General features: G+C 41.4%; 1 protein-coding gene across 3 annotated transcripts; it reads left to right on the top strand.

Moving 5' to 3' along the window:
- Positions 1–506: 506 nt before the first annotated feature.
- On the top strand, positions 507–20,345 carry Smarce1 (SWI/SNF related, matrix associated, actin dependent regulator of chromatin, subfamily e, member 1). Of its 3 annotated transcripts, XM_055619957.1 has the most exons (11): positions 805–873; positions 2,719–2,770; positions 2,948–2,991; positions 6,212–6,316; positions 10,602–10,682; positions 11,562–11,693; positions 11,808–11,979; positions 16,225–16,397; positions 17,049–17,150; positions 17,893–18,103; positions 20,074–20,345. In XM_055619957.1, the coding sequence occupies exons 2-11, from the start codon at positions 2,764–2,766 to the stop codon at positions 20,280–20,282; spliced, it is 1,236 nt and encodes a 411-aa protein (XP_055475932.1). In that variant the 5' UTR covers positions 805–873; positions 2,719–2,763; the 3' UTR covers positions 20,283–20,345. The 3 variants fall into 3 exon arrangements, with proteins under 3 accessions (XP_055475931.1, XP_055475930.1, XP_055475932.1); XM_055619956.1 differs by lacking the exon at positions 2,719–2,770 and having other exon boundaries at positions 507–873; positions 17,908–18,103; XM_055619955.1 differs by lacking the exon at positions 2,719–2,770 and having other exon boundaries at positions 509–873.
- Positions 20,346–22,240: the final 1,895 nt, after the last annotated feature.

The following is a 22,240-nucleotide window of genomic DNA, read 5'->3' as shown; positions in this document are numbered from 1 at the left end:
GCCAAAGAAAGGATTGGCCTGGGAAAAAGTTCCAGGAGGGCACCACAAAGAGACACCTGAGCTGGCCCTCTGAAGACAAGCGAGGCTGGGCTCAACCGGCCCTCCCGGGAAGAGATGTGAATTGTCACAGGTAGGCGACCAGGAAGGAGGGAGCTGACATCTGAGGACCCCAAGGCTCAGACACCCGCCGCCATCACTCAGCCTCCAGAAGCACCCGGAAACCCCACAAAACTCCCGTGTTGCTTTTCGCCGACGCGGCCGAGGCAGGGAGCCCTGCTGGGCGCCAGGAAGGACCTCGACGCGGCGGCGACCCCGAGTCCTCCCCGCCTCCCTTCTCCTCCATCCTGCGGCGGCGGCGGCGCCCGGACGACCGGGAGCGAAGGGAACCAGCGGGGCGCGCGGGAGCCGCGTCCCGCCCGCTCCCGGGAGAGGCCCCGGCGGGCCTTCGCCCAGGCTCCGGCCTCACTCGGCGGCGCCCACCCGCCCGGGGGGTTGTCCCCGCCGCGCTCCCCGCCCAGGCCCCGCCGCCTGGCCCCGGAGCGGGGGCCCGAACCGCGGCCCCGGCCTTCTCCGCCCTCCTTCGCCGTGACGAATCGGCGCCCGACTGGGACGGGATCCAGAGTGCGAGACTTCGGAGGAAACCGTGGAGCCCGGGGAGGGAGGAAAAAATAATAATAATTTCCTTTGGCCGCACCGAGCCTCGCCGCGTCCTCGCCGGAAGGGCCGTTCGTGTGAGGGCAGCCGGCCGCGGCCCGCGGAGAAACCCCGCGCCGTGTGGAAAGTGCGAGCGCGGAAGCTCCGGCGCGAGGGGCGGGGCGAGCGCGGGACAAAGGGAAGCGAAGCCGGAGCTGCGGGCGCCTGCTCGGCCCGCGGGTGAGTGTCTCCAAGTGGGCCCGACCGGCTCGGGGAGGGTGGCGAGCTGCGGGGTTTCGGCCCGGCGGGACCCCGAGTTCCCGCGGGGTGCTGGGGTTCCGGCTCGGCTGCCAGGCGGGAGCTGGGGCCCGGGGCGGCCTCCGTGAGGCCTAGCGGCGGCGGGGTCTCGAGGGAGCCCCATCCGGGACAGCTCCTCCTCGGAGGTGCTCCTGGTCCCTGTACGGCTCGACTCCCGAAGCTGGCCGAGCACCGGTGCCTAAACCCCCCGCAGGGGAGTTGCCGGGAATGCTCACCCTCCGCCAAAAAAAAAAAAAAAAGACCAAAAAAACAACACTCAGAGGACCTCGGGGAGCCCTCCGGGCAAGGCCAGCGGGGAGGTCCTCACCCACCGGGAAGGTGGCTTCCCCTTCTGGTCCAGGCAGCGACCCGGATCGGACTCCCCGGGGTGGCCTGGAGTGAGGCGTGAACTCTTGAGTCGGTGTGGGTTGGGTTTAAACCCACCTCTGGCGGTTCTGGGCCTATGGCTTTAGAAGCTTACCTTAATTGCCCTGCGACTGTTTCTTCGTTTGTAAAATGGGGACCAGCCGTACGTGTCTGGTGAGGGTCGTTGTGCCTAGTGCGAGCGAGACTGTATATAAGCCTGACCCGTGAGGTAAACTGAGTTCCATGCCAGGCACTGTGGTTAGATCCACTGTTCTTACACTCTTAGCACAGGGGAGCAGTCACTTGTAAGTATTGGCAGTGAGGTGTAAGGGACCAGGGACGTTGTTAAGGTTTGTGTCGGGGGGGCCCCCCACGGCAAGGCCTACTGGGTGTTGAGGGAAGGAAAATGTGTGTTTTACATAATGTTGGATGAAAGTACTCCAAGAGTCATAATTTATTCGCCTTCTTTCTAAAATTAAATTTTCATCCCTTTATACATACCGAACGTGGTGTGTGTTGAGTAAGGAGCGAGCTCACATCTGTCCATGCTGTGAGCTGGTAATACTAGGACCAAATTTATGAAGAATTGAGTTAACGTTTGAGCAATAACAGTAATAAATTAGACCTCTCCTGCAAGGAGACCTTAATAATAAAGGAGACAGTAATAAATTAGACCTCTCCTGCAAGACAAAACCTAGCCATATTGGCATGTTGTGTGAGGAAAAATGCCATTGATCTTTGTAAACCATATAGGAATACAGAGACGGTGCATTTAATTCTGCCCGGTTAATTTATCAAGAAAGCACGTGAGATAATTTCTGAAATGGGCTGTAAAGGACCAATAAGAATCATCAAAGTAGACTCTGAAATCTGTTCCAGCACTTATGAAACTATTTACCAATAAAAGAGATTGTAAAGTTTGTTATCATACCGAGTTATCTTCCAAACTGCCTCCAGGAACAAGTCATTGCTCTGTTTCAGTAAAAGATGTCTCCTAAGTAAGGCAGAGCTTCTGATCAGGGGTTATTTGTCAGCATCTGGTAGGCCTTGTTGGGGTCACCCTGATAATACATCACATTCTATTGTCATTATTTTTTTTTATCAGTCTAAGTAAACGTTTGCATGGCATCAGCAAAATGTTTTCCATACAAGACGTGGCTCAATATCATAAGCAAAAACCTAATAATCCATCTCTAATACAACTCTAAATTTCCCAGTAATTTATTTTCATCATTTAATTCTGATCAATCAAATGACAAGAACTAGTTTAAAAAATGCAAAAGGCTTGATTATTAGCAATTAACAGTGAAGTAATTTTGCTCAGAAATACCAAACTACCCTATTCTTTAGGAAAACATTCTCTTATGCTTGCTGAGTTTTGATTCTCTTTTTTTTTCTTTTTTTTCTTTTTTTTTATTTTAGTGTCTCAGATTCATTCTTAAGGAACTGAGAACTTAATCTTCCAAAATGTCAAGTAAGTTTCAATTTTTATATTTATCAATCTGTGTTAATACGAGACTAATGCCCTAGCAAATGGGAATTCCAAAATACTCTCATTTTTTTTTTCTTCAAAACAGGACCATTGGTAGTTTTGTTGCATAGTATTATATCTCAGTTGTTTACAAGAAGTTATTTATTTTCTTTCAAACAGAAAGACCATCTTATGCCCCACCTCCCACCCCAGCTCCTGCAACAGTAAGTTTTAATTTTCTTGTTAATGTAATAGCCAAGTCTGGCCTTGATACAAAAACCCAGATGTCTTCCAGTAACAGTCACTCAGTCATCACAGCCACAGGATAGAAAATTCAGCTAAAATTCAGCACTTCCTACTAAATAGAATAATTCTTTTCATCCTGCCTTGAACCAAACCCAACACTTAAAAATACATGCTATGAGCTTCCAACCTCCTGTGCTCTGTTTTTTTCCTAATGGGAAATAAGTGAAACACTTCTTTCTTTTTAGTTTTCCCTGTTAAAGAGTCTTTAGGTTGATACTGAGTTAATGCTCATTCTGGCATTATGTATTTTTTTTGTTGCTTTTAAACCTAACCTTCAGCTGGTTCCCTTTTTCTCTCCCTGTAAGGGCTAGGGATTTACACTCAGTGGGAGAGCTCCTGCCTAGCATGTGCAAGGTCCTAGGAACCACAACAACACAATTTTTTTAATTAAACCTTCTTGTCTGTATATAAAATTTTCACATTAAATAAAGTTTCTAGTTCTGAGGCTAACTATACTTATCATAAATCTTATTTTCAAGCTGCTCAAGTAAGGGTCTCATTACCCGTGGGTCAGATCTTGCTACCAAATTTTGTTCTTCTCCATAAATTATAATGGTTTGCCAACTGATCTGTTTCAGAGTGTCTAATGGTTGTGAACTGTTTTCACCCAGCAAGCTCTAGCCCAGGTTGATCAGCATGTAAAATAATTATCCAATTCACAGTTCAGATTTAACAGCAACTGTAGAAGCCCTTGTTGAAATGCTGAGATGGCTTTCTTACTGTTTTAAAAACAGCAACAACAGCCAAAAAAAAAAAAAACAACAACAAAAAAAAAAAAAAACAAAAAAAAAAATCACTTAACATAACCATATCCTACAAAATCAGAATCGAATCAGGAATATTTTTATTTATTTTGTTTTGTTTTGTTTTGAGACAGGGTCTCTATGTAGCCCAGGCTGGCTTCGAAATGGTGCTCCTTCTGCCTCGGCCTTCCAAATGCTGGGATTATCAGCATGCCCAGCCCAAAATTAATTCTTTAATATCTGCTAGCTCTTCCTTCCATACCCTCTACCAACTAATTTCAGGCTAGTCTACTTTATTACTAATGAGTTCCTGTGTCATTTTGTTTTCTCCATTAGGTGACTAGTCTGCTATACTAACCTGTAGGTGAATGCTGTAGTTACATTTATCAACAGTTTGTTTTTCCTTAGATGCTCTTTTTAAAAAGCGTGTCATACATCCTTAAACTCACTTCATGTAACACAGTCTGTGAAGTTGCCTCCCACAGACTGTAAAGTCTTGTGCTTCATTATTTTTCTTTCTTAAAGAACATTTCTTTACCACCATCTCCATCGCATTATGCTCATGGTTGTGTGCAGGTTGAGTTGAGCAATTAAGAGTCTCACCTCAAAGATGTAATGAGGCCCCTCAACTTCAGAAATGGTATAATTACAATATGCTAGCTTGATTTTTTTTTTTTAATTCCCCTATTTGCTTACATTATTACTTCATATGGAACCTATGAATCATTGTTTTTGCAGTGTTTGGAGGTATCACTGTTATAAATACTACCTCCAGGAGTGTATAGTAAGCAAACTTGCTATTATTTTTTTAAATAAAGATATTTTTAAAACCAAAATCCTCTTCTGAGTTTTCATGCAAAGAAAGGGATTTTCTTTTTAGTCCTCATCACATTTACACACAGAATCCAGAAACTAGGGATTATAACATCTAGCAGATGCTCAATGAGCTAGTCTCTCTCTTTTTCTTTAATTCCATTGTTTTTACCGCATCACCACCACCCACCCTCCCACTGCCACCACTCCAGTGAGCACTCCACCTGGAACAGGCCCTTCTTTTGTGCCTTTACTGTCTCATCTGTGTTTTGCTACTTAAATATGCTTAATTTGCGCCTTCTCTAACTCTATGGGCTATCAATTGATCATTTTGTTTCCCTCTAAAAAGTACCCCGTGTGCTGCCTGCTTGAATGTACTAAGGGTATATACAAGGGCATGTGTTATGAGCTGGCATTTATTTGGTGACAGTAAAGTTTAGTGGGGATGTGTCAGGTATATATACTTTTTGTATAATTCAGGAGCGCTATGTTAATTGCATGTAAAATGGCATTGCTATCACTTGTTATGATTGAGTTTCACTAAGTTATCTACACTATTGGTCTCTACTACATTCTTTTTATGCATTATGCCTTTATTTTATGAACATTGGATGTCATTGTATTAACCACAAGGCCACAATTATATAAGAACCCATTTGTGATTATATCAACACATAATTCACAAAAATCAAGAATTTTGTTGCTGCAGTGAGCAATTGTATTTGGAAAAGCTGAGAGACTTCAGGAAATCAGATGAAAAAGAAAGTTCAAGTCTGTCAAAGAAAATGTAGCTCCCATTAAAATTAAATGCATAAACTGTTCATGGTTACCTATGGAAGATGGATCAAAGAAGAGATGGAAGAAAAAGCCTATGAAAGAATGACTGAGTTAAAGATCAGATAGTACCCCAGTATGAGATCTATGCATTTCTTACAAGTCCTTGTTTTGAAATCATGCATGTGGCATCCATTGAATCCAGCACATGTTCTTTCCTGTTAACAGTTCCTGGCTTCCTGATTTGAGTCTATTCTCATTTGTCACATATAAAATTATTTAAAGTTGTCTTTGAAAAGCAGATCCATTTCTTGTTTTTGTTCTTAGTAAATGAGTGCATTGGTGGCATCCACATAAATGTCAAATAAATCATGTTTCGTTTGCATGTAGTGTTTTCAGACTTAAAGATTATCATACTTGAAGCTTTCCTATCTCTGACATCCCAGATGGCTAAATTGTTAGCTCATACTGTTGACCATGAAATAGTTGCAGATGTTTGCAGTGTGGTGCTTTCCTCAGAACAAAACATGCTCAGTCTCACAAGCATCCCTAACCCCTCCCAAGGGAAAGAGAAGAAACATGCACACACACATGCACATGCACACTTGCAGGCTGGTTTTCTCAATGGGGAAAAAAAAAAAAAAACAATTTCCTCAACAAGAACAACAAAAAGAACAATACAACACATCATTGCTTGTTTAAATTCAGGTTGCTTTTGCATGCCATATGCAGATCATTTTTCATTTCTGTGTTTTCCTCGTTTGAGCTCATTTCTCATTCGTGTTTTTGTCTCATTTGTTTCCATCAGCAAATGCCCAGCACACCAGGGTTTGTGGGATACAATCCATACAGTCATCTCGCCTACAACAACTACAGGCTGGGAGGGAACCCGGGCACCAACAGCCGGGTCACGGTAGGAGAATCAACTATTACAGCCTCCGGCAAACAACTGGAATTGACCAGAAATGCCTCCAGAATTAGGTTCTTTTGAATCAGAAGCACAGCCATTTAAAAATTTTAACCTGACTTTTCAGCTATTTTGTACAGTCTTACACTGAAAAAAAAAAAAAAAAAAAAGTGCAGTCTGGATATATACCTGGAAGAAAAGAAATCCATTCTGTTTAGTGATCAGAAGGGATAAAACCTTGGACACTTAATGCTCATACCATATGTGTAAACAAATCTAGAATTCTTTTGGTTAAAATATTTTATGACCTGAAGGGTGTCTTTCATTGTTTAAGGTAATTGGCATTATTCTCTAGGATGTAGTTTCTTAAGACACGCTAGGACTCTGGAGCCTGGCTCTGTCTGCACTGGAACGCCTTTGGCAGACCTGCCTGTCCACACTTTGACACCTAGTTATTTGTCTTTTGGATTTAGTTATTGACATATCTGAGACTCATTTCTTTCCAGCTTAATACAGAAAAAGATTTGACTGTCACTTCAAGGAATTTCAGAATAAAATTTGAATGCCATTAATTCTAGGTATCAGATTAAGTACAACTAGAGGTCCCATTCCAATCCAGTAGACGGATGACTCTTAAAACTTGGGATGCTTCATTTCAGTGATTTAACTAAGATAATCAAAATTGGATGATATACTTCAAAGTTTTTATTTTGTAAATTATTGTAAATTCCAAGGAAATAAGGTAATAAATCCAAAAGTCAAATACCTCCATTAGAATATGGTGTTGGTGAGAATATATATGTAACAGAATGGCTGTAAACTTTTCAGTATTTGGTTTTCATTTGCTGTGTTCATTTAAAAAAAAAATGTAACTTAAAAAAACAAAACCCTCTCACCCTGTAGTAAAGTTATAGCTAAAAACTCGTCACTATCAAACTGTGTGTCTATCTTGGTAAGCATATTGCTTAGCTTGATAGGTTTTGTTTGTCTAAATTTTTCATCATTTCTGCATAATTTGTACTTCATAAGCATATCAAGTTCTATGTGCCATAAGTATTTCACAGTATCTAAAAAGGATTCTGACAGAATATGTTTATGTGTGCATTGTGAGATGCACATAGTTTCTGTGTGCAGCAGCACATGTTTTCCTCTGGCCTAAATGTGTTGTTTCCCAAGTGTAATGAGTGGCAAGACTATCAGGTGATAAAGAACATTATGGTTCGCACAGAAAGAAGAATTCATTTCAGGTCATTTGTGGTAATTCAGAAATGTATTTATGGGTAGTGCATAAGGATGGTGGTTCTGAATAGCTCCACACAGTGAGCTCTCGTGGCCAGGCTGGTGGAACAGGAGTAGTCACTGTGATCCTAGAGTGATTTGGTTTGGGGTTTGTATAAACAGCCAGTTCTTCATTTGTTCATGGCAGGGAGGCTTCTCAGCTAATACAAAGTAAAGTCACTCGGTGAAGACCCCACTAGAAACAGGAGAGTGCACCTTGTCTGGGCCTATGCTGCTTATCTATTTTCAACCCTTTCCCTCCTGGGGAACAGAAGAACTCAGAATTAGGAGTGAGCTCTAGCTGTCAGTGTAGGGAAGAGGTCAGGAGTGAGAAGTCTGGTGTTTTGTTCTTTGTAGTCGTTCCCTTGTATTATTGTTCTTTTGTCCTATTACCACCAGACTGATTTGTGATCAGATTGCCAAAAGCCCCAGGGCTTGCATTCTCTTTTATCCCTCCCTGACTTGCTGTTTTGGGACTCCGTTGCTCATAGAAAGTGTTTGTACAGAATGACCCCAGATGCACTACTTTGTGGGGAATGCTCCTCATGAGTAAATTGTTGTCCATAAATAGCCATACTGATTTGGCAGAATCATTCTGTGAAACAAAGCAAGAGCTTTGTTCCATGTGGGTAGTTTTCAGATAACACACTTAGGTGCCAGATTGAGAGCTTTGGAGGACTCAAGACAGCTGTGAGTGCAGCCCATGCCTGATGGCTTTGTCAGATGATAGTTCACATTCTCTAAAACATAGGTTCCTAAACAGATTGAGACAAAATGTTAAAAGCAGCCTACTTCTTGCTAGTGGAAATCCTCTCTCCAAAAGAAAATCCTTAAATAAGACCTTACAAGAGAAACAGCCAAGAATTGAGAAAGAAACCTTTTGTGCTAGCCAAGATGAATTGGTCACAAAGTCATGGACTTTACCCACAGATCTAACTCTTAGGTTAGAACACTTTTAACAAGCATAGTATTTGCTTCCCCACCTCCAATTCATTGCAAATGGGAAGACAGAAATTGAAAGGATGGAGAATTGGAGCTACAGGTAGGTTTCCTGATAACAACACAGAAAGATCCCATCGACACAGCAAAGTGGACTACTCCAAAACCATGCCCTTGGGCCACTCAGGGAAAAAGACGATGTCAGTCTTTCATACTCAGGAGCACACAAAGGAATAAATAAAGTGTGCTTAGTGCAGAGTAGAGAAGTGTTTGGAACATTTAGAAAGATGGTGGTGTATGACGATAAAATTTCTTAGGATCCCCAAACCAACTAGAATTTAACTTTATTATTCTTAGGAAATGGGGGAGCATTGTTTTGTGTTGTTGTTTTGGTTTTGTTTGTTTGTTTGTTTTGGTAAGCTGACAGTATAATAATATGAAATCAGTAATATTTGGTACTTTGAGAAAGGGGGTAAATTAGCAAATCTGTTAATGTTCTAAAATGTGATGCTTTGGAAAATAAGAGCAAATATTACTAAACTTTGGGGGGGGTTGTTTGTTTGTTTGTTTTTGTTTTTGTTTTTTATAACCAACTTTGTGTTCCAAAAGTTTGTATAGGGTCTGGGTTGAAAATGTTTTCTAATCACTTCCTGTGTTGAGAAGCAGCTTTCTAACATAACAGTTAGCCATAACTCTGCCTTCTTCTTAGGACTCCTGCAAACCGAGGTGCCTGCTTCCCTGAGTGGCTACTCTCACACTGACAGTTCCGGCCCCCATGTCTCATTTCATTCCATGGCCCAGTGCTGTCTAAGACCAAATCTGTCTGTGGGTCATAGCAGCAAGGATTTGCCAGTGTGTGTTTTGAAATTAAAGTAAAACAAGCTGTCCTCTTGCCCATTCTGGCAAAGAGGGTCAGGATCAGGGTCCCCAGTGATGTCAGAGACAAGTGATACTTATTTTGGCTCCTTCATCAGAGCAGTGATGATATAAAGAGGAGACAGAAAAGTTAAGAACCAGGTGCCCTTGGAACAGCAGCTCTGTATGGGGCATCTGCCTGCTGTCGCCTGTGTCTCCTCACAGAGACAGGACCAGTACCTAACACTCTTATTTCTCCCCTTTTACTTTTTCCTCTCACCAGCTTCCTCAATACCTTTTTGAAAAATTATAGTCCTTCTTCTTGTATTATTCTTTTTCTGTGTGTCTTGCATTTCCTTGTCCTGGTTTCTTTTCCACAAAAGCAATGTTAAGGAATGGGCCTCAAATGTAACATACACAAGACCCAGAATCTGCTGGTGCTCAGTTCCCAAGATGCTTCTTTATGTCTCTGGTGATCTGACTAAGACGAAAGTATGACTTCTATTTGCATACCTTGATCCCCTGTAAGAAAGCCACTGCCCCAGAACTACAAAGATGTAAAACAGAAAACTATAAGATAATGTGAAACCTTAAGAAAAATAAGTATTTCTAAATGAAATTATTTATTTATTTACTTAGCTAGCTAGCTAGCTAGATTTCTAATTATTTCCTGTTTCCTATTGGTGATATTTTTTTTTAACCTGGGAAGTAGTCTCTGTGTTGTTTGTATGGAGGTACATTTCTTTAACGATAACAAGATCCCCTGTAGACAGTGTGTGTATGGTAAGTGCTAAGTGTTCAGAGTGAATAGATAATCTAGTGTTGACTGTATGCATAATGGTAACTGAGCAAAATAAAAGGATACCAGGTAATGTCCTAAATGTGAGGCATTTACTCTTTTTTCTATTTTCATATTGGCAAATATTTTTTTTCAGTGTATGGATTATTGTATAATATTTTATTCTTGCAGCCAGATTGTCAAAACAGTGGCAATAAACTGCTAAGTAAAACATTAAATATTATGTGTTTAAAGTCATTTTCTTTTGATATAAACATTTCTAAATTTGCAGTGATATCTATTTTCTTTGGAGAAAATATAAGAATCTTGTATCCATGGACGAGTAGAAGAAAGGCGCATTAGAATTTTTAAGGGACTTTCTTTTCAGGTGGTCATGACCTCCTTGCAATTGAATAATTAATGTATTTTACTCTTTTACAGGCATCCTCTGGCATTACGATTCCAAAGCCTCCAAAGCCACCAGATAAGCCGCTGATGCCCTACATGAGGTACAGCAGAAAGGTGGGTGCCGGGGAGCTCCACTTACTGGCCTCACATGCGATTTTAGGCTGGCTTGGCATCTTCCTTATACATATTTGAGGGTGGGACTAAAAAACTTGTACTTTGGGCTGAAGAGATGTCTCAGGTTAAGAGCACTGGCTGCTCTTCCAAAGGTCCTGAGTTCAGTTCCCAGCAACCACATGGTGGTTCACAACCATCTATAATGACGTCTGGTGCCTTCTTCTGACATTCAGGCACCAGAAGGCAGAAGGCACATGCAGGCAGAACATTGTATACATAATAATAATAATAATAAATAAATCTTTAAAAAAATAACTTGTAATTTTTTAAGTTCTGATTTCAGAATTCCAGAACTCAGATGCAAAAGGAACATGGTTAAATAAACTGCTAAAATCTTTTTAAACAGATTAGTCTATAGCCATAAAAGTGATACCTTTTAAATAGTGAAAGACATGAGACGAATATTAAGTACTAAGGAGAATGTAATAAGTATAATAAAAATATTATTTTGATGATAATTAGTACATGCGTTTGATAGTATGATACCATTGTATTATACAAATGTATTTCTAAAATAACTTGAACAATTAGAAACAGTCTTAACTGTCCAGTTAATTCACTGTGTTTACAGTGATCAATGATGTTCTTAGCTTAATCAGTTTGAAGTATTTATGCGTGAAATGACATGGTGTATGAGATCCAGAGGGTAAAGATGAAATGAGCCAGCTGTTGGCAGTTTTGAAGCAGGCTGATTGGTGTATGCAAGTTTGATGCTGTCTTCTCTGCTTTTGTTTGTGTTTAAAAGTTTCCATATTAGAGTATTTTTAAATGACTATACTTAGTCATTAATATTGAATTTTCAACTGTTGACTTCTTAAGGTCTGGGACCAAGTAAAGGCTTCCAACCCTGACCTAAAGTTGTGGGAGATTGGCAAGATTATTGGTGGCATGTGGCGAGATCTCACTGATGAAGAAAAACAAGAATATTTAAACGAATACGAAGCAGAAAAGGTAGGAGGACTGCCTTGCTTGTTTACCTCAACCCTCTGATGTTCAGATGGATGGTGCAGGCACATGGTAGCCTGTAGAATTCATGTTCTAAAACCAACACCCTTTGAATTTCAGATAGAGTACAATGAATCTATGAAGGCCTATCATAACTCCCCTGCATACCTTGCATATATTAATGCAAAAAGTCGTGCAGAAGCAGCATTAGAGGAAGAAAGTCGACAGAGGCAGTCTCGCATGGAGAAAGGAGAGCCTTACATGAGCATTCAGCCTGCTGAGGATCCAGATGGTAAGAGGAAAGTGGGCCTTTGGGTATGCATTCTCTCTGAATTAACACAGAAGGTAAATCCTAATTCGAGGTTTTTATTCTTTTAAGTGGGAAAGCATAATTTTAAGTCTTCTCAACGATAAGATTTTTTTGTGTGGCTTTCCCATGGAAAAAAAATACCCTTTACAGTGTGGAAATAAAGCTGTAGTTACTACTTTTCAAAGTCTTTGTACTCAGAATAAAAGATTTGTTTGGTTTTCAAGACATGATCTCACTGTGTTGCCCAGATTTACCTTGAACTGATTCTCCAGTCTCAGCTTCCAAATGTGGGGGTTACAGATTTTTGCTGACATACCCTAACCTGGTATGATGATGTATTGTTTCTTTTTTTCTTCTCTTTTCTTTTATTATCACAATTAGGTTTTTTGGTTGTTTTTGTTTTTGTTTTCCTTTTAACTTCTTGTTGGTTGGTTGGTTGGTACTTGGTTTTTGGTTTTGGTTTTTAGACAGAATATCTATCTACATAGTGCTGGGGACCAGGAGCTCAGCATGCATCCCAAGCTGGTGGTGAACTTACAGAGATCTGCCTGCCTCGGCCTCATGTGTGGGATTAAAGGTGTGGGCTACCACACCTGGCTTCTTTTACCTTCCAGTTACAGCCAGTCTTTTTTTTTTTTTTTTTTTTTTTTTTTTTTTTTTTTTTTTTTTTTTTTAATTATGTGTGTAGCAAGCCTATAGGTTTGTACATGTGGGTGCAGTGCCTGAGGAGGCCAGAAGAGGGTGTCAGATCCTCTGGCGCTGGAGTTACAGGAGGATGGGTTCTGAGAACTGAACTCTGGTCCTCTAACTGTACATGTTCTTAATTGCCTCATCCAATCTTACTGGTTGCCTAAATTTTCTGAATTAAAGGCTCTTAGAAGCAAAAATTAATGAGTGTGTGGAAGTCTTATAAAAACTTATAAAATTTTAAAATCCAATATAAATTGGAGAATAACACTCATGCAATCATTCACCATTGCCCTTCACACATCCCCACAGATGGCCAACCTTCCTAGTTAAGGATTCCATGTGCAGATTGCTGTCCTGGACCTCAGACATGCAGAGCATGCTGTGTTTATTTTCTCTGTGTCTGCTACACTGTGGACAAGATTAGAAGCAGTAACTACCAGCCACCAAAATACTAAGATTGTAATTTAAGATCCCACTTTTGAAAATACCAGAGAAAGTTCTTAAGAACTTCAGAGTGATAACAGTAGAGGAGGAGAAAGTGAATAAATTTAGCTAAATAGGAGGCAGAATCAGGGATGAGCTTCAAAAGGATCCATTGGAGTTACTAGCAAAAGTTCTCATTAATGCAATAGAATATAATAACATGTGGACTAGAAACAGAAATTGAGTGTTAAAGGCATATAGATTGATGTAAGAAAATCATGACTAAAACAATAGCTCAAGTCTACAAATAACTGGAAGAATGAAGATCTATACAGTATAAACAAAGGTTAGCAATGTAGAAGCCATATATAGAAAATGAAAATTTTCCTAAACAAAATATAGTAGCAGTGAGAGGCTCTTATATTAACACGGAATATAGTAATTAAGAAGCTATAAGCCGGGCATAGTGGTGCACGCCTGTAATCTCAGCACTCAGGGAGGCAGAGGCAGGTGGATCTCTGTTGAGTTCAAAGCCAGGCTAGTCTACAAAGTGAGTCCAGGACAGCCAAGGCAACACAGAGAAACCCTGTCTTGAAAAGCCAAAAAAAAGAGAATCTGTAGTGATAGAATAATATCCTCTAGGATAAGTGGTTTTCAACTTTTTCTAATGCTGCAACCCTTTGATAACAGTTCCTCGTGTTGTGGTGACCCCAACTGTAAGATTATTTTCTTTGTTCCTTCATAACTCTAACTTTGCTACTGTTCTGAATTGTGATATAAACACCTGCTATGCAGGATATCGGGTATGCAACCTCTGTGAAAAGGTCATTTCACCCACACACAGGAGCACACACCACTGGTTGAGAACCACTACTCTGGTTGAGAGGGAGAATTATACAGAAACCAAGAGATGGGCTCTGCCTCCATGAGGACGGCATCCAGGGACTTCTTAGAGGGTCCTGTCCTTGATCCACACAAGATTCCACACAAGACTCTTCAGAGCCCACCATGTACAGCAGCAGGCCTCTGAAACATAGGCCCTGCACGCCTGTGAGACACGAAGGATGAGGCGCACTTTGTTTTCATCTAAAGTGGAGGAAAACTTGCTCCGTTTAACTCCGTTTAATGAGTTAATGTAAAGGAAACTGTTAGGTAGATACTAATACAGATTGCTACCAGGTATGTGAAGGTGGTAGAGAAAGAGAAAGGAAGCACTCTTGTGCTACTAGAAATAAGCGAATGCTTGTACACACTATTGTCTTAGCACTTGAGAGACTAAGGCAGGAAGGCTGCTGTGAGTTCTAAGCCTGCCTGAGCTACATAGTGAAATTTTGTTTCAAAAAAAAAAAAATCACACACCTTGGAGCTCAGATGGCTGGGTAGGTAAGAGCTCTTGCTGTGAAAGCACAAGGACTTAAGTTCAGATCTCCAGCGCCCATGCAAAAATCCAAGCGTGGCTAGCACATACCCAAAACTCCAGCATTGGGAAGCTGAAACAAGCAATTCTGGTCGCCTGATAGTAGCTAGCTGAGCCAAAATGGTGAGCTTCCATTTTAGTGAGAGGTCTGTCCTCAAGGGATGAGCAAAAAGAGACAGGAAGATGCTCATCATCCTCCTCTGGTCTCCACGTGTATATGTACTTGTGTGCATACCTGCAGACCATATGCATGCATCTCACACACCAAAAATAACACAGCCTCCACCATAAAACAAAACATGTAAGCCACATGTATGCTATATGTACCTAAGTTTGGGTGTCACCTTTACACATTAATAAAGCTATGTACATGCATAAATGAAAATTTTTTAAATAAATTTAGGTTGGCCAGTAGAGTTGCATGCCTTTAATAACAGCTCTTGGGAGGTAGAGACAGGCGGATCTCTATGAGTCTGAGGCCAGCCTGGTCTACAGAGCAAGTTCCAGGACAGTCAAGGCAGAGAAACCCTGTCTCTAACAAACAGAGAAACAAACAAATTTAGAGTGGTGTGTCTGTGTGTGTCGTATATGTGATTGTGTGTATCGACATTGAGTATTTTCCTCAAGCTCCGCCTTTTGTGATATGGTTGCACATGGTGTATGCACTCCTACTTCCGTGTTGCGGCACGTGTGGAAGTCGGGCTTGACGTCCAGATGGCATACTGAATTGCTTCTATGCCTTATTTTGAGACAAGAGTCTCTCTCTGAACCTAGAGCTTGCTATTTTAGCTAGCATGCCCATTGAGCCTCCAGAATCTGCCCCGCCTAGTTTTACCTAGATGCTGGCTGGGATCCAAATGGAGATTCTTATGCTTGCCTGGCAAAAGCTACCAAGCAAACCATCGCCCAGCCATGAAATCAAGCTGTTTTGGGGGGGTTTTTTGTTTGTTTTGTTTGTTTGTTTGTTTGTTTGTTTTTGTCTTTTTCTAAAAGATTAGTTTGGATCTTTACCAGTTTTTGATGTGATAAAACATAAATACTACCTAGAAAACTAAATTTAGCTAAAGAAAATGCTGATAATTTTCCAAATGAACATTTTCATTAATTTTAACAACTGTAATAAAGACATGTCCCAGTGATAGTCCCGCATTTACCAAATGCCTTCGATGAGTATCAGGAGAATGGAACTTTCGGCAGAATTTCAAGTACTGCCATCACATGCAGGCTCTACGTGGATCCCAGGGCTAAAAGACATTTGTTGTGTTTTAACCAAATCTCAAACATACGGTGGTTCTCAACCTTCCTGATGCTGTGACGCGTTAATAGAGTTCCTTATGTTGTGGTGACCCAACCATAAAATTATTTTTGTGTCTACTTTGTAACTGTGATTTTGCTATGTTATGAATCATAATGTAAATGTCTGACATGCAACCCTGTGAAAGGGTCTTTTGACCACAAAGAGTTCAAGACCCACAGGTTGGGACCACTGCCTTAGTAGCTTTATGGGAACAACACTTGAGTGGGTTGTGTCTTGTGTCTCTGTGTAGTTCTTCCTGTGGCCTGCCCAGATGGCCCTGATGCTGGGCAAGCCCACCTGCCAGGACACTGCGGGCCACCCTTAGTAGGCAATTGCTTGTTAACATTGTTCTGCTTACTACACTAGCCACCTAATTTCCAGAACATTTCCTTCATTCCAGATTATGATGATGGCTTTTCAATGAAGCATACAGCTACTGCCCGTTTCCAGAGAAACCACCGCCTCATCAGTGAGATCCTCAGCGAGAGTGTGGTACCTGATGTGCGGTCAGTCGTAACAACAGCTAGAATGCAGGTCCTCAAGCGACAGGTCCAGTCTTTAATGGTTCATCAGGTAAGGCCAGAAAACATTCATTATACTAGAAGTCTGCACCACACATCCAAGGGATGTGGCTCTGCCACAATCGTAAGCAGACTGGGAAGTGGTGTTGCCTGTGCCTGCTTTGAGACGGGCTGAAGGGAGGGACCATTCCTGGAGCTTAGGAAGTTTGTCATTGAAAACTGAGATAGAACGTTATAGTGCAAGTATATCTATTAAGAGACGGATGCAAACTGAACAGTTTGGGGATACCCCATCAGCCTTTGCTGCAGTACTATAAAATGTTTTTCACAAAGAATTTACTCATTAACATCTTACTAATCAGTCATTCCCCTATGTTACATTTTTAAAATAATAGCTAGATTTTATACTAGATGGCAAAACTAGTGGCCTAGAGAGGTGGTTTGGTGGTTGAGCATGTTCTGCCCTTCAAGAGGACCTGGATTCAGTTCCTAGCACCCCTGTGAGGTTAATTCCAGCTCCAGGACATCTGACACCCTCTTCTGGCCTTCATGGGCACCTGTACTGGTGTACATCCCCACACACATGTATACATAATTAAAAATGCAGAATTATACTTGAAAGTCTGAACTATTTAAAAATGGCATACTTCTGTATTTTGCATCTGCTTTATTACTGTGCATACTCTGGTCTGACACCTTACAGCGGAAACTGGAAGCTGAGCTTCTTCAGATAGAGGAGCGACACCAGGAGAAGAAGAGGAAATTCCTGGAAAGCACAGACTCCTTTAACAATGAACTTAAAAGGGTACATTCTATTCATTTGTCCTACGCCTGTTGCTTTTCCTTAAAATAATGTTTCTATTGAGTGTTGGTCACTGTGAAACAGTGCTGACATCACAGCACAGCTAGTACTATCTTTATAAAATCATTCCGAGTTTCTGGAAGAATTACACTGAATTTTCACTTTCCTGTGGTATACATGTAAGGACAAGGCCTTATATGTATAGAGGGTGATAGAGCTCTCTGATGTTTTGTTTAAAATCTTTGTAGTTGTGAATGTTGTTTTCACTTTATTGTAATTTATTCATAGATGCCTTCATTAGATGTTGCATTTTATATCAAAACAAGTAAATCTTCACACCAGGCAGAAGTAGCCTGGTCTATACAGTGAGCTCCAGAGCTATGTAGGAGACCCTATCTCAAGAAAACAAAACAAAACAAAAAAATAAATAAGTAAATCATGTGTTTGGTAGCTGAGGTATGAGTGGGGAAATCCTAAGGCTCCCCAGTTCTGGGACAGTGCCCAGCAGCCCCTGCCCCTTCAGTGGCTGATAGCTCTTAGAGCACCTTTCTTTGTCCTGTATAGTTTCAGGACAAAACATTGCTTTGTTTTTTTTCCCATCATGTAAATACCATTATGTACACCAGGAGACAATTTATTTGATTCCAAGGTTATAGGAAGAAAGCATTGCTAATTGTTTTGTTTGTTTGATTTTTGGGTGTTTTTGTTTTTTTTGTTTTTTTTTGTTTTTTGTTTTGATAACTAGTTATGTGGTCTGAAGGTAGAAGTAGACATGGAGAAAATTGCAGCTGAAATTGCACAGGCGGAGGAACAGGCCCGAAAAAGGCAGGAGGAGAGAGAGAAGGAGGCAGCAGAGCAAGCGGAGCGCAGTCAGGGCAACATCGCCCCTGAGGAAGAGCAAGTGGTGAACAAAGCTGAGGAGAAGAAAGATGAGGAGAACATCCCGATGGAGACAGGTAACCGACCCCTTGACACCAGGAAGTGTGAAGTCAAGACTCCTTGACAGCTGGCCTGGCTTTCCTGTCCGGATGCTCTTGAGCAGTCCTCACTCCCTTGAGTCACTGTGATGACTTTCCAGTCTTGCTCTCCATGGTAGACTTGACTGCCACTGTTTCTGGCACTGCGGGGCAGCACAGTCTTCCCATCTGAACTCTTGGTTAGTACCATGTGAGTGGGTATGGTTCTAGAGACAGACAGGGGGTGGGGGGGGCTCCTCTGTTCCCTATTACCGGGACTGGGACTTTACTAGGTGTTTTATTTCATTTCCTCATTTGAACAAGTACTGGCCTCTATGAGTGCATCTTGTACTAGATTTGGCAAAGGATTGATAGGCAATAATATTTTAACTTTTATGGCTACTATTTACATAAGATATGATCATTGGCCCCAAGATTTGTTGTCTTTGGTGTCCTAGGATGGCATTGGGCAAAGTAAAAGCAGTAAGCCACGTCTTACCTCCATCTTTCTGTAAGTAGTTTCACTGGATAGCCAATGTCACCCTAGAACAATGCTTTCTGATGTTAAGATTTTCCTGAAAAGTATTCCTCTAGGTTTAAAAAAAAAAAGGTAAAACTTACATCAAATACTAAAACTTTGGTTATTCATGGAGTTTTGAGATCACCTTGCCTTGTGGCACTATTGACCTTGTCCATTGGGTAAACAAGAATAAGCCAAAGGTAGTTAGGGATCACCATCAGAGAAGCTAACAGGAAACAGAAGGGACATGGGCATACTTTGTACTCAGCAGCTGCCTGGACAATGTTTAATGGAACATCAGTATCTCTAGCAGTATTGTTCAGTATTAACTCAGCAGGTTCTCTTCAGGCAGTCTGGTTTTAATCTTCATTGTCTGGGCCTCTTTCTGTCTTTGTGAACCTGTTTTTTACCATAAATTTGGGGCTAGAGTACATTTTTGTAATTACAGCAAATGCTTGCAAATCAAAGTACAGTTCTTTGCTTATCTTGCAACCAGACCATGTGCTCAGTCCTGAGTCTGTTTTGCCCCTGAATGAGGCCCCTCTTACTCTGACAGCATCTGGATATTTTGAGTTCTGTCTTCTAGTTTAAGGAAAAGAAAACGGAGAGGGAGCTAAAGAAAAAAAAATTGAAATGTCAAAAGCCTTGTGCTTTTAACTTTGCAAAGGAAGTGGACTTTGAACAGAGCATCTCATCTTTGTGCCTTTGTTTTGTCTATTTCAGGCAGGGTCTTGTTGAACTGTATGGGCCAGACTCAGCCAGTCTTAACGTCAACCCCTGGGTAGCCAAAGCTTCCAGCGCCACTGCCTCTGGCTTACTTTTAATGTTACGTTTAACCCAGTACATCCAAATAGTTAATGTGTATCAACATTTTTTAAATTATTAACCTTCTTAGGCTAGGGAAAGAGCTCAGCATGTGGGACTTGAGCCCGTGTGTCAAAAGTAGACATGGTGGTGCATGCTTATCATCCCACTCTGGGGAGGTGGGGATGGACAGATCCCTAGGGCCCAGCCTAGCCTACATGGTCTCTTCCAGCTCAGTGAGAGATTGTGTCTCAGAAAGGTGGAGAGTTCTTAAGAACACAACATGTAAGGTCCTTCTCTGACCTACACATGCATGCACACACACACAATTGTAACTGTCTTACATTCTTTTGTCATAGCAAATATTTGAAATCTAGTGTGTATTTTATACACTTCTTAATTTCAAAAGCTCAGTTCTCAGTGTTTGGTTTGTATTTAAATTTTATAAATCTATAGGTAAAAATAGATTTTTATACCCTAACTTGTCCCAAATATGCTTAAAAATTCCTGAGTCATACTGGTCAGTTTCAGGTACTTATCCATGTGTGGCTAGTGGCTGTCATATCAGACAGAACATCTTACGCCATCAGCATAGTTAGCATAAATGTTTGTTTTGGAACTGACAGTGGCAAATGTGTGATTACAGAGGAGACACACCTTGAAGAAACAACAGAGAGCCAACAGAACGGTGAAGAAGGCACGTCTACTCCTGAGGACAAGGAGAGTGGGCAGGAGGGGGTTGACAGCATGGAGGTAGAAGGGACCAGTGATAGTAATACTGGCTCAGAGAGCAACAGTGCAACAGTAGAGGAGCCACCCACAGACCCCATGCCAGAAGACGAGAAGAAGGAATAAATGTTGCCTTGTTTTATGTGTCCTAAACTTTTTTAAATGAAAAAAAAAGTGTTTTGGTTTTAATGGTGTTATGTGGTCTGTATATTAATCATTTCCTTTTCCATTGATACCACCAAAGTCTTTTCAGCCATTAACATGACAGCTTAAGCAGTCAGCTGTCTTAGGTTTGTGGAAATACCGCTTTCCTTTGGATACTTTTGGTAGCTCTCAACTTCTGAAGCCTCAGAACTGAGATTAATGAGAAGACACCCACCTCTTTTCGAGAATTACCTTTGATGCTGCAGAGTCTGCTCTTACAAAAGCCTTCCTTTGGCTCACTTGGGTGCTCACCAAAGCCAGAGCTTTAAACCTTCCCAGCCCACCCACAGCTTTCCAAGTCCCTGTCTTGTGTACTTGTACAGAGTGCCCTCTTGAAAACATCATGTGAGTATCTTTTTTATTTCTACTGTCAGGTATCAGGAGTTCTCGTACAGGGTAGGATGTAGCCTGAAACCAACAACACATAGATCAGACTGGTGCAGAAATGTGTCCCTGGTAGAGCAGTGCTGGTGTGAAATCTTCATTAAAGTGAGCACAACACATGTGTATTATCTACAGTGCTTTTCATTCTAGGTGATATGGCAGGCGTTCTGGGAAATTCATCCTTATTGTAACAAGGGAGACATCCTTATTGTAACAACACTTTTTTACCAGGTTGGTTTTCCAAAGTCATGATAGACAGCAGAGCTTAAGGAATGGAATATTCTTATATTGGACTACAAACTTCAGTATGATTAGCCCATTCCCAAAGAAAAAGAGGAATTAAGTTTATCCACTTGCACATATTTTACAGTGATGAAAACCTCAAGGCTCAAGATTCCATACATCAGAGCCTACCTTTTTGATAAGCCTTTAGTAGTCTTAGAGACCAGAAATGTGATAGTTTGTGGAGTGTGCTTCCTAAAATCTAGAATAGATTTTTACTGAATAGTGGTATATATGATGTTATATGTTTCTTAAAGGTTCAAATATAATAAAGAACTGAAGACAAAGGTCTCGGTGTTTTTACTACACTATGAAAGATAAAAGGTAGACATAATTTGGTCCCTGTGATACAAGGACATCATGGAATGACCCACAGCCACCCAGTGACATAAGACCCTTGACTCATGAACGGTCAGTATTAACAGGACTGAAGAACCGTGTGCAACAAGTGGCTGAGGAATACAGCCTGTGCTCGTGTGAGGAGACCATGCCACACTCCTCGGTTACAGTGACTCGCTACAGTTGAGAGCCCAGCACTGTCAGGGTCTGCTGCCACCCTGGATCCAGTTTCCTCGTGTGGGGTCATCTGCTCAGTGTGTGGTTCTACACAGCACTTTCTCACGAGTCAAAGAACTTTTTTGAGACAGGATTTCTCTGTGAAGCTTTGGCTGTCCTGGCAGAGAACTTCTATCAGCAGGTCTGTTGGGAGTGTTGGGCATGTAGGGCTAAACAACTCATTCCAGATAAACTGAGTAGCCACAGATAAAATCCTCTGGTAAGTGAGATGGGGCCAAAAAAAAAAAAAAAAAAGCTGTTGAATAAGGGCAGAAAACTTGTGAGGTCTGGGGAAGGCTGCCCAGACAGGCTTCTGCTGGCACTAGCCAAAAAGTGAGTTGAAATGGGACTAACCTCAATGGGGAGGAATTGAATTGACATTTTCTGTTAGATGAAGGCATGTAAACACCAAGGTTGGCCACTGTGCTTAGTTCTGAGAGGACGGAATATAACAGGTCTGATATGCACTCCACAGGCGTTGGACAAGGAACTGGAGTATATTTTAAGTATGAAATATCTTAAGCCTCTCCACCCTTGTGTGTTGTTTAGTGCATCTGTTTCATTTATGAGTATAAAATTCGAGGATTTAAATCATTAGGCTCTAAGAAAAAACAAAAAGGGGAGTCATGACGTGATTCTGTAGAGATTTCAAATTCTGC

This window comes from Psammomys obesus, unplaced genomic scaffold (assembly GCF_907164565.1).
Source record: "Psammomys obesus unplaced genomic scaffold, mPsaObe1.curated_primary_1811, whole genome shotgun sequence".
Taxonomy (NCBI): domain Eukaryota; kingdom Metazoa; phylum Chordata; class Mammalia; order Rodentia; family Muridae; genus Psammomys; species Psammomys obesus.
The sequence above is the reverse complement of the archived record's forward strand: the minus strand, read 5'-3'. Positions and strand labels throughout refer to the sequence as shown.

Excerpts from the sequence above, each read along its gene's own strand:
- Smarce1 (XM_055619957.1), top strand. Across the intron at positions 11,694-11,807 it reads ACGAATACGAAGCAGAAAAG|ATAGAGTACAATGAATCTAT; the intron begins GTAGGAGGACTG and ends TTTGAATTTCAG. Across the intron at positions 18,104-20,073 it reads GAACATCCCGATGGAGACAG|AGGAGACACACCTTGAAGAA; the intron begins GTAACCGACCCC and ends GTGTGATTACAG.